At 33.4% G+C, this 13,530-nt stretch overlaps 1 protein-coding gene across 6 annotated transcripts in view; it reads right to left on the bottom strand.

The window, feature by feature from the left end:
• Glut1 (Glucose transporter 1) overlaps positions 1-13,530 on the bottom strand; it is a 71,092-nt gene that overhangs the window by 27,959 nt on the left and 29,603 nt on the right. For all 6 annotated transcript variants that reach the window (XM_040727401.2, XM_040727400.2, XM_071894094.1 and 3 more), the window contains one exon: positions 13,112-13,390. In XM_040727401.2, the coding sequence (XP_040583335.1) occupies positions 13,112-13,390 (279 nt within the window). The remainder of the gene's footprint in view (positions 1-13,111; positions 13,391-13,530) is intronic.

Raw genomic sequence — 13,530 nt, forward strand, 5'->3', positions numbered from 1 at the left:
AAAAATCGACTTAACCCATAACAAATCCGACACTTCATGAAATTACAAAACAGTGTGCTGTACGCTCTGAACATAATGTAAAAATAGGACGTTTCTAGTGATGTTTCAGTCCTTATTTTATCCAGTGCAGTCTCACTTGTCGATCCTTAAAGAAAGTAAAATCAATCACTCAGACGTCATTGAGGGTGTTTGTCCTGTATTTATTTATTTATTTTTTGTAATAAATAAATTATATAACTAAATAAAAATACGAATATTTTTTTTAATAAACGATCAACCTTTTTCAAGGGACACACAGTTACAGACGGTCCCAAGGATACCAATTGGACTGATCTTAGGACTGGACTAGACCAAATAGATAAGGACCGACACGGTCTAGTCCAGTAACTAAGTAAAAATAATTATGTTTCACCATAATATTACATTATAATGAAAATATGAATACTTTTAGCAAGATATGAGCAGTGCTCTGAATACATATCCCATTTCTACCTATTTGCCTTCATAAACTATCAATATTTTAAGGGAAAATACCCATGATGCATAATTAGGGCCCGGTTTGTAGTATTAAAAGGACTAAGGACCAGTTAGAAGGACAGACAGTCCTAAGGACCAAAAGGACCGGCCACAAGACTGGACTCGACCGAATAAATAAAGATATACATAACACTTATTGACCTATCCCATTTCACAAACAGTGTGCGGAGCCTACAAGGGATTTTATAAAATGTTTGCTTGAAAGGGGAATCTTTTCGAATTTGAATAGCATTGTAAAGGACAATTTTCTAACTCATAGCTTTTGAGGAGTTGCGTCATTAAAGAGACTTTTTTTAAACGCGGAGTGGAAAGTACCGGTTATATTCCTAATTTAGTGTAGTGTCGTTTTAAATACATCTGAATCCCGGACCGCACATAGTGCCGGGATACCGAAAAACACCCGTATATAGGAGTGTTTGCCAGCATAGATTCGATTCAGTTAAGCCCTCATTAATATGTATACTTAAATATGCTCACTTGACTATCTATAAGTATGAAGGATCAACACCACCTACCCCAAATCATATTCATGATAGTCATAATCATACGCTTATATATTTTGTATGTAAATAACATGGGCGAATAGAGGGGACCTTGAACTTCAAATGACATTCAAGTGATGTCATTATGATACATACGTATATATATATATATATAATTAAATACGGTTAGCAAAGTGTGATTGGTATTTTGAGTTTGAAGGATGATGATTCCATTTTCCAGATAAATAAACTCACAATCTTCCGTTTATATATGTAATAACAAATCCTTTCAAATGTGATTGATTTGCATAATAATTATCTAACATCAAGAAAATATACATATAAGTCAAGAATTGAAAGAAGAGCATGTGGTTAATATTTGTCCAAATATAGTTGGCTACACGACTACTTTTTTATCCGATAGGAGGCTTTAGTATACATGAATTTTATTCTATAACTAGGGATGGGACAATAAAAACGTGTAAGGAGAAGGAAATAGTGAAACAAAATATAGTAGACCTGAATCAAAACCCTTGTTAAGTTCAATTTAAAGTATCAGCTGATGGTAACAAGGGTCTTAATTCTTAATTAATATTAATTTCTTAATGTCCCGGACAACGCGGGGTAAACCTTCTCTATTCCATATTAAAGGATAGAATGAGTGACTGAAGGAAGTCTTCAGTACGGTGTTACCTTGCTAATACAAAAATGATCTATATATTTTTTGTCACCTGTCGATTCTTTCGTCTCACTGGATACGTAATGACAACTTTATAATTTATTCTTTCTTTAAAAAAAAAGGTTAACCTATTATTAAAGAGTGGACGTGTGTGAATAAAAAACTAAGTATAACGATTAGAAAGAGAAAAACGGTTGTTGCGTGTGCTCTCCCTCCTTTTTTGTTCATTTTTTAATCGATGGTCGTGGTGTTAACTTCTCCCTCTGAAGTAAGCCTTCTTGCTTATCCCAAGGTTAATAGAAATACAAGGTTAGACCATCATGTAATCGGCCTTGCTAGAATTTTCAATTTGAAGTATCGTACCGACTGCAGGGCAAGAATGGGAGATTTTGACGTCATAGAGAATATAAAGGGAATCAAATAGAAATTCATAAAAAGGCCAAAATTATCTTCTTCTTCTTCCCTTGCTGTAGTCTACTATGGCAAATTGTTCCTCTATAGAAACTAAGACTTAGCTTTATATGCTTCACAACGACCTGGAAGATCCTCAATGGGTTTGAATATCTTTTTATAAAATGAAGACCTTGTCAAATTGTAGAATCAAGAATGTATATTGTATCTTTTTTTATAGGGTTGGAAAATGTAAACAAAACACGCAACTACTTATACACTATGACGTCACTATTAAAAGCGTGGTGGAAATCAAACATCAGTCGTAAACACGTTATGCTCAAACATTGTATTTCTATTAACTTAGGCCTATCCTTGGTTCAAATTGTTTTTAAAATGTATAATAAAATATATATATATTAATTTATCTATAATTACAATCTTTTTCATACATTAATGCATTTTAAAATGTAGCAGTTATCCTCTTTATGGCAGTATTTTTTTCCCCAAAATCATTTAACAAGAAGCTGATATTAACAAGGTTCTTAATCCAGGTGTACTATGTATGTATAAGTCTCGATCCTGTCCTTTACTCGCCCTTTTTTGTCCTTACAAGAGTGTCAATTCTAGGTATTAAAGATTTAAGACCCTTGTTAACATCAACTGCCTGTTATATTAATTAAAAAATGCAAATTTCTTACTTTGACTAAGGATGTCATTTTTGTAAAGAAAAAATGAGTAGTCAGAGAAGTCTGAGCGAGACTTAGGGTATTACTTAATAAATATCCTTGTTAATATCAGCTGCCTGTTATATTATTTTGGGGGGAGGGAGAAAACAAATTACTGCAATAAAATAAGAACCTTCTTCATTTAAAATAATATTAGTGCATGGAAAATATTATAGCTATATTTAAAATAATATATATATATATTAATTTTATTATGCATTTTTAAAACAATTTACACCAAAATAGGAGATTATGCTCACGTCAGAGGGAGAAATTAACACTACCACGACCCCTTGAATAATGATCAAGGAAAAGAGAAAACGGGCCCACCGTTTTCTATTTTCTAATTTCGAAACTTCGTTTTTCTTTACAAAGATCCCTTCTCTATCCTTAACTAAATATACTACCTCAACCATCAATTTACCCTTTTAATGGAATTAATTAGAATGTGAATTCCTCAAAGAGAAAGGAAAAGTTTCATCTGTTATTGTGGGAAAATGACTCAAAATATGACGTCATTTGAAGTATCATAAAAAGCTGCACCTTTTATGTGAAAAAAGTTGTTAATATACAGCATGTTACCCCATTAAGACAAACATTGTCAGTGTAATTTAGGGTCAGCTGTCAATGGTTATGCTTCTTCTCCCCTTATAATTAGTGATCTGAAAGTTGATTGGTTGAATTCGAATTTGCTCTTGCTAATCATTCTCAACAATTATTGAATATTCACGCAATAGTTAGGAAGAATTGGCCTATTAACTGTTTATGGTCCAAGTTTCAGTTTCATTTGGGTTAGAAAGGTTGCATGATACAACAAAAGTTCAAAAAGGAATCTACTTAGCTAACAGGGTGTTTCACTATTTTATATTCTAATTATGTCGAGAAACACAAAAAGTCTGTTATATTCATTAATGTCTTTTTAACACTTTCCTAGATCCGTGGCTCAAAACCAAAATTAAAATGTTCAGTTTTAAGATGTGCCTCAATCAGATTTTATTTATCACAAACTTCTTCCACCACTCTAGTGAATGCCTGCTTGCTTAGAATTCTATAATAATGTTTTGTTTTTTTGAAAAAGTAAGGCATAAAAGATTCTCTCTTTTAAATAAAACTAAATTGCTTTAACTTCTAATTTAATTCAATAAAATAATTATATAATGTCTATAACATTTCTATCATCAGATTAAATAAATTCAATTACAATTAATAAATGAGACTCTTGAGTCTATAGTGTTGCGTCCCTCCTTATTTAAGATTGAATACTGCAGTCTGTGTCCGGCCCAAATCCGTCCTGCATATTAGTCCTAAGAACTTGTAAAGTTTTGTCCTTACTGACGTCACTCAACTTTATGTCTTCTCTATTTCATCATTTCTAGTAAAGCGAGTCCTAAGGACTGATCCCAAAGAAATATAGGAGGGATTCTAAGACCGGATTAAACTGGACCAAATGAATATGGACCAACACATCACTATGACTGTATCCAAGGATCAAATTTTGTTAATTTTAATCTCAAAACACTTTGTTTCAAGTCGGTTTATTTTCTTCAGTAATAAGTCATTCACATAACTAAATCCACATACCACTAAACATGGTGATGAAAATTGTAGGCGTAGTCTGTTTGCCAAGCCACTTGTATTTGCATATTTAGCATGCGTTTCTTCATAAAGCCACATAATGATTGTTCCTTTTATTTTGAACAGGACTTACATCGAGTAAATAAAGGTGTGATATAATCAAGGTAAGACGTAGTGAACAGCTTGGATATACATATTATACAAGTTGAGCTGCTTATTGGGGTTATATTTGTGATTTTAGCTTATAAATTTATCATATACCTATAAAAAAAGGTTGATACAGGGGCATTCAATGTCAAATCAACGAGGGCATATCACCCAATCCCCTCAGATTTGGATTATTTATGGCACAAAAGCTCTAATGCATAAGTAGATTAAGTGTGTCAAATTTCAGACCATAATTATGAGTCGTATTATTTAATCTATTGTACATAGAAATCTTCAATCATGAAATAATATGATCGAGCAGCTTAGATAAATTTTTCAACTTCATGACAGCTTTTCGAAGCTGTCATGAAGTTTTATTGAATTAGCTACGAGAAGCTATGAGAGGAAGAATATAAGCCCCGACTCCCAGCCATATCTAACCAGACCATATATAGATAGGAATTACTCAAATGGCGATTCTCAATTACCCTCCAACTACTTATATTTAACTCTGCAACAAATCCTTACGGTTACTCTCCGTCTTTCACGCACTAGTGATTACTTTATACGTATATGTGCTCTCTTCAAGAAAAAAAAGCAGTAGTGGGTGGCTATATCGAAGACCTCCATCAAGATTTATCCATAAAGAAGTCTGGGAAGAAGCCTCAATATTGTACTTTTTTCATTCTTGTAAAATATTACTATATTTGTTGCGATTTTACCTTGCACACTGTACATCTTAGCACCTGGTTACCTTTATTGTACCACGTAACATTTCCTTCGAAAAGAAACAGACACCTTTCCCCCTCCATGCTGACAACTGATGAAATTTTGAAAGATCCTTTATTAACTGGGATAGTCCCTACTTTTACTAACGCAATCTAGTATCCTAGAATATTCCCCCTAAAGTAATCCAGATTGATCGAAAGTGAAGTTCACGATTTTACTACGCACACAATACTGTATCAATAAATTCGAATAATATATTTGGTTTTTTCTCTTTATGAAGGGGGAAAGGTAGAGTGATTACAAATATGAAGAATGTGCATGAAAACAAATTTCATTTGTCAGAGGCCATCATTTATTTCCTGCCTTACAAACATAACAACACTAATAATAAATGTTGAGACATTGCAGGGAATTAAACAGAACATATATGCAAGCATATCATGCGATTCACCCTAGCAAATAATTGCAGTAAATCAGCGTGAAAGTGCATACTTTATTTATTATGCTCTTCCTTGGTCTTGTAATGTACATACTTAGATATATACCAAGGGATATAGGTATATATATTATGAATGTAATAATCTACTCAAATCTCTTTTTTCAAATAAATAAATGTGTATAATCAAATATCTATTGCAACATATGTATGGATTGGATTCTACTTAATACTATTATGTCCTAGATATTTCGTAAGTAATGACACCAAGGTCGCATAGTAACACATGCTCAAAGGGCATTCATCCATGAAGGGGGTGGATGGACTAGTGATAAATCATGTTCATACTCCATGGGGCATTTGTCATCCTAAGCATTCACATGGTAACCCTGAAAATTTGAAGAATATTTGGGAGAAGAGGACAAGTAAGCTGAAGCATTCATTGATAGAACGTCCATAGAGAATATAATATTTTAATATGATGTTAAATTACGACACCAAACGACAGCTGAAACAAAAATTAACAAGTTTTGTATATATCCCATGTCCCTAAGTGTGAAAATGTCGGTGCAGTAATAAAAAAAGAAACACGTGTCCCATCTCCTCCAGGCACAAGTCCGTGACGAGAAGGTGTCAGACACTGTTGGCTTCTCTATCCTAAACACTTGCACCATCAAAACGTCCATAGCACCTCCATACTATCCCAAACAACCTAAGAAGAGCCAAAACATCTACAACAACAATATGGCTGACTTTTTTCCTGCCTCCTTTCAAACCTGACCTCAACCCCCTGAAATTTTGAGTTAAGGATCCCTTAGAGAAGAGTGTCTTTGACACCACTAATCCAAATTGGTATTCACTCCGAATTGCCATCATGACAGTGTGGTACGCTATGGAATCAGCCTTCATCCTCAAGTGCTCAAAATATGTTTGCCGTCGTGTCGAGGCTATGATTGTATGAGAAAGAGGCCGTATAGTATAAAATAGAGTATTTAAAATTATCACAATGATATTGATTTGTCTTTTCTTGAATCTATAGAAATTGTGTTTTTCGTAATTAAGTCACGCTACAGCAAGTTTTAGGGGATCACTCTCTAAAGTGGGTACGCTCAGTAAAGGCAAAGGACATTTTAGAACCCGAAAGTTAGTTGAGGAAAACAATTTTCAGTGACTGGACTGTGAGAAGTTTTGCAAGGATTTTGGGGATGGCCTCTTATTTACAACGACATCGACAACTGCCTTCAAGAGCAACTAAGGCGAACCTAACCTTGTCAGGAAAGAGAAGAAATGGTTGACTTGATTACAGCATAATGGGTCAATCTAGCCATACTCCTTCCCAGACTGTTTCTCCCTCGACTATGCCATTTGCGGCGTAGTCAAAAAAGAGCTTGTGCTACCCTTCGCTGAAATTTGGATGACCTTAAGGCCTCCGTAGAGCAACAGTTGACGGCAATGTCCAATGCCTTCATCAACAAGTGCTGCGGCCCCTATAGTCCCAGATTGGAGGCCATGGTAGCAGACTATAGAAAATATAGAAAGATATATCAATAAAGAAGTCTATGATTAACCCTCAATGATGTACACTTTCCTGCAAAAGTTTACTCTATTTGTTCGTTATCAAAAAGACCACGATTTTACCTCCCACACTGTATATATGTATAAAGTATATATAAAAAATTAGACTTCTTTTCAAGATTACTTTTGTGTTGGCATGCTGACTACTTATGCACCTATGTGTGTACGTCAATCCCGGAAGGAGGTTTGAATCTCTTCCATTATACTCATATATATACATGTATATGTCCTATGGGTTTTTAATTGAATATATACGGATATATGTATGATATGAAGCTACACGCTGTTCCAGCCACACCATGATTAATTATTATCCTTTTTTATCATTAATCATGCAGGGATGGAAAGGTTGGGTGATGTGAAGGGAATGATATACATACAATGTAGACAATAAGTTTTTGATCCCGTGCCAATTATGTAGGTTTGTCCACGGTCAAAGAAAAGAATGGTCTATAATTTTAATAATAGGCTACAGTTTCTGAAGCTCAAATTTTTTTGTATAATACCTAATATCTTTGAGCCTCAAAGAACCCTTGTAATATCACAAAATAAAGCTCGTCCCTCCGTTTGTACAGATGAAGTATTGGTTCACAAAACAGTTTAAACTCCAACACCACCGCTACCATGGCCTCCAATCTGGGACTATAGGGGCCGCAGCACTAGTTGATGAAGGCATTGGACATTGCCGCCCACTGTCGCTCAAAGGAGGCCTTGAGGGCATCCAAATTTCAGCGAGGGGTAGCACAAGCTCTCTTTTTTTACTACGCCACAAATGGCATAGTCGAGGGAGGAACAATTTGGGAAGAGTGTGGCTAAATTGACCCATCATTCTTTAATCAAGCCAACAATATTTTGTATTTCTTGACCAGGTTTGATTGCCCTTAGGTTGTAAATAAGAGGCCTTACTCAAAATCCATGCAAACCTCCTCACAGTCCAATCACTGGAAATTGATTTGATCAACTAACTTTCGGATTCAAAAATGTCCTGTGCCCTTACTGAGCATACCCACTTTACAAAGTGATAACCCAAAACTTGCAGTAACTTATCCAGTAACTCAGAAAAGGATGACGTCACTGCATGGAAGGGATGGTAGAAATACTGGGAAATATAATTCCCTCAGAACAGAGCACTAGAAAAATTTCGTTGATGGGGCTTCCAGTACATCAATGACACAAAATATACGGCCAAAGTAATAGAGAAGTGGTGCTGAACAAGAAGCACACTAAAGTCATAGAATGGCCTAGCCAGTCCCAATTTTTGCAATTTTTAACTTTTTTATAATAAGTGATTGCTAATTGATTCTTTGGCCTATTATAAAATTCAAATGCATTTGATTGTTAACAAAATATCTGTGTTTATGTCTCATTTTTAATAAAATAATTTGCGAAAATCAATTCTTCGTTACGCCCGGTAGGGAGAGTGGTTGGGTGAATGTTCTTGGATAAATATTGTACAATGATATATAATTATTATTTAATATTTCATAATGAATATTTACTTATGCAGTGGTATGGATCGTAAATGAAAGAAAAAATAATACTTTTAATTGACTTATATAATAATTATAATGATTAGTATGAAATAGTTAGACATGAAATGTTCAAATATAAATTAAATATCATTATAATAAAATAATATGACAGCGTTCTTGAAAGGGGATAATTTTCTCTTTCAAAGTCGGATTACGAAATTATGTAAAAGCATCCTATGTAGGCTTGACTATTTCAAAATGCATTCACTATAAAAGTTCAAATGAAGGACTCTATTGTCGCTGTATTTGGGTCAATTGAAGATAATGTTCTGGGTGACTTTACAAACCTATAGTTAGATTTTGAGTTTTGGTTTTCAATCATTGTAATTTTTACAGAAGTTGCGTGAATTTATTTCAAATATTTCCGTGTTAAAATTTTGTATCTAGCTCCAAAACAAAAATTAAAAGCCAATTGCTGAAACGATTGCAAATTGAGGCTCTTCCCACGAAAACCACAGAGTGAATCGAAGCAAGTGGTGAGCTCAAGCACATTGCCAAGAGGTTCAGCTGGAATGTCAAGACAGTGCACATTGGTTAGGGTCATATTGAGGAAGGCGGACATGAGTTTCAGAGATAAAAAGAGATCAGGGAGGTCAAAAACAACAAGAATATCAGCCAAGATCTAGGTGGCCGTAGCTCTGATTGAATCCATACCTTCAATGTCAACCAAAAAGGCACTCGAGGAGGTGAGGGTTCCTGAGAAGACCATGAGAAAAGTGCTGAACAAGGACACGGGGGATTTTATCAAGAAGTTTGTTTCCTGAAAAAAATATACGAGAAATTTCCACGCACCCGGTAAATAAATAGGGGTGAAAGATTAAGGCGTTATATGATATGAAGAAGACATTTCATATATTCTTTGTTTATTGACCGGTTATTAAAATTTAAAATGAAGTAAGCCTTAAATAAAATAACTGTTGCTTCATAAATACAACCGATTAGTCAATAACTTCCCAACTAAAATGCCCATAAAGTTCAGTTGTTAATAAATTCCCTATATTATTCCAAGGGTTGTTAAGAGAAAAATACATAAATTTATGTTTGTTAATATATAATCTACGTTATTAGAAAACTGTTTTTGAGGGGTTCTAGGGAAATTTGCACAAAACCTTTGTCAAATGAACACTTTGCTGAGTGAAATTGAAATTGATTTTTACTAATATAGATATAGACAATTAAAAGAGTGGAAACATTCATAGAGATTTCTCGTTTGGATGATCATCTCACTGTAAGACTTTTTATGCCAGATGTTACTGGCAAGTTAAAAAGCTTTGTAAAATTATTGAGTCCATTAAAAAGTATAATTCTTCATTAAAATAATTGATAGATAACAGATCAAACATAAGACGACTCTTCAGTAGATCGATGGCCTTTATCGGCCCATCCATTTTGCAAAATCATGATAAATTTTTTGATTTGACTCAACAGATTTCTTCCGATAGTCGCCTTTCTACCCCCCTTCCACGGCCCAAAAAGAAAAGTCCAGGACTTTTCCAGCAAATTAAAATGAAAATTAAAGTAGCCTAAATTGATTTCGCAATAAAATAATGCAAAATTGATAGATTTTGATAGAAAAGAGTCATATTGGGGGCAATATACTTCACATAAATCATATCAAGGTTTCCAAAATATACCTAAAATCCTTGGGTACCTATTTTAATTCATTCCAAAATGGTGAATAGTTAAGGCTATAATTGACTGAAATATTGGGTTGTTTGTACATAAGAAGTTGTAATATCTGTTCAAGTAGCAACTTGTATAACCAAATTGTACAATTGTCTATTTCTTTGTTTTAAATTGCATTACTTAATTGGTAAACATAGGTCATTCTAACTACCAACTATTAATATATGCTATATTTTCATTTCGATCCATTGAAATTACAGGCTTATTTTGTATTTATGAGTAATATAACTGTGGGGATTTGAGCTTTATAACGTGACACAGAATAGATATATTTTTAGGAATCTGTATTAAAGTAGTCAGTACTTACACCATTAATATATAAATGATCCATGGAATATTCAATAATTGCAATATCTTCATCAAAAGTGTTGTAAATCCTTCATTTAAAATTATTAATCTCATTTTTTGTTAGTAACTTGTACAGAGCATTCAGTATATATATATTGATAATTCATGATTTACTAATATCTAAGTATGTTTTTATGTCATGGCGTAGCTATACATATGTAATTCCGTTCTATCCTAGCTATTTTATTTTATTTTTTCTATTCATGGTACTTCAATTTTAAAGGACAAAATGTGTTGTTATTCGCCACGAATTGCATCATTAATTGTTATTAATTAATGATCGTTAGATGAACAAAAAATCTGCTGATAGTTTTCCCATGGAATGATTACTTTTGATAAAAAAATATAAATGGTGTATTAAAGTACCGCGTATAGCGCGCAGGTATTCCTTATTTATCTTTTACATAAACTCTACACTTTTTTCTATGCCTTTTTCAAAGTAAATAAGTACATATCCGCCTATGAAAGTGCATAGCTCCGAGTCAGCTATACGCTCAAGAAAATCTGAGGTAGTACTTATATAAAAACACCATAGTTATATAATCTCTATGGACGCCCATGAATCTTTCATGTCTTAATGTCATCAAAAATTAAAAATTATAAAAGTATTGTGGAAAATATGTACTTTTTCAATTTTTTTAAAAGTTGGGACCTTAATAATGATTTTTTTTGGGGGGGGGACTATCACAAGCTTTGGAAATCTTGTTTGTTGATCTAAAATAGTTGTCTTCTACAAAATCGTAAGTTTTACTTCTGTTGACTATTTTTGAGTAAAAGGGCTCTTTTCTCCCCCAAAATAAATCTGAAATTTAGAATTTTCAAAGGAATTTCTCACCTATAAACATTAATGAACACGGCTGAAACTTTATTATGCTTCATTTTTTACCAAAATGATCTTTTGTTCTTTCAACAAATTTAAGAACCACTCTTAAATATGAATTTTGTAAAGGTAATAAAAAAAATACTTAAACTAAAAAAACCCTTTTTTTAATGATAACATAAATTATCATTTTATATCAAGTGAAATTTAATCAGAATTGACCATATGGTTTAAGTCCACTCGTAATTATCCTTTATATATATATATATATAAAGGATAATGACCTCCATTTTTTATGACCATCGACATATGTATTGGTCATATACCTGATTATAATTTTTTCAATGATTTCCTTCTATGAGAAATTTTAAGATAGATCACGCAACCTACATATACATATGTTACTACATCAGAAAATTATCTTAGAGTGTATGTGACCCGTCAAGACAAAAGCATGATATAAATATTTTTCTGTAGATTGAATGTGGAACACATTTATATTCTTAATGGGTTAATCATTAATTTATACCAACAAAATATTGGTATTAACACTGTGAGTGTGCCGCTAAATGCACATAAAGTAACTAAAAAATAGTTCTTCAAAATAAAGTAGTGAGAAATTGACAGATTTTATTTTGAAAGTCATGTTGAGGTTAATATAAGTCTCTTAAATGAAATGAAGGTTTTAAACTATAGCCACAATTCTTAAAAATCTTATCTCATCCCACATATTTGACTATAAAGCCTATAATTGACAAGGGACGCTGAGGGCGGGGACCATGAATATTACTCGATAGCCTTCATGAAGTCAGCCTTTTAATTGAACTTAGAAGGGGAATTCAACATAGGGATGAAAAAATTGACTACTTCAAAATAATTGGAAATTATTTATTTTTATTTTTAAAAGTTGAGGTTTCGTGTTAACAAAAATCATTGTCATAAAACGATGTTGTTATGATTCTGTAGATTAACTTTTTTCTAATTTGTATCATGATCAGTTTGCTCATGTTATGAGGATAAATCAGACATTAACGTCATCTGTGGTTAGAGTTGGATGCCTAAAGAGGTTTTTTTCTCTTTTTGCGACACCTCCTTTTTTTAAAGGAAGAAAAAAGACCGTTTAGCTATTCAGTCCTAGGATCGATCAAACATTATTTTTGGTATCTCAATTGCAACATTTAGCGAGGGGAAAAGCTTTCAGGTAGCCCAGGTATCAGCTCAAGCTAAAAGGGGCGTTTGGTCACTTTGTGTATAGCTTTGGCTTCATGATTCCTTGGTATGGCCATACCATAGCTTCTTGCCAAATTTTTCTTATTCGTTTTAAAAATCCAGATTTCGAGTGAACAAATACGCTCATAGTGAAAACGTGTAAATATTGATTTTTCTCCTTTTTTTTCTAGGGATCTGTTTTATGTATCACAAAAGTATAAGAAAACTAAATACTCACCAGACCGCGCTTCTGCTTCCTGTTGCTTCGTAATGAGGAGGTACCTAGGGGATTCAGGACAAAAGGGAAGAAGAACGATTTGCAGGATGGATGGAAAAATGGCAATACCCAGGAGGAAAGGCCAATTATCATCAGTTCCAAGGAGCCCTTCAACACCGAGTATTTGTGAAATGAGTAGACCAACAGTAACGGCAAGTTGATTCACTGTTCCAAGTCCTCCTCGGAGATTGAGTGGAGCGATTTCAGATATGTACATTGGAACCAGGGAAGTATTTAAACCTGAAATAAAGAACAGGATCATTGATTTATTATTAATGTATGCAAGGGTTAAAAATGAGTTTTTCATGGACAATTGGTAATATTTATATTTTTAATTACTTTTGAGGGTTTGAGGGCCCTTCCTATTTTACCCCATAGAA

Source organism: Lepeophtheirus salmonis, chromosome 1, assembly GCF_016086655.4.
Source record: "Lepeophtheirus salmonis chromosome 1, UVic_Lsal_1.4, whole genome shotgun sequence".
Classification (NCBI taxonomy): Eukaryota; Metazoa; Arthropoda; class Copepoda; order Siphonostomatoida; family Caligidae; genus Lepeophtheirus; species Lepeophtheirus salmonis.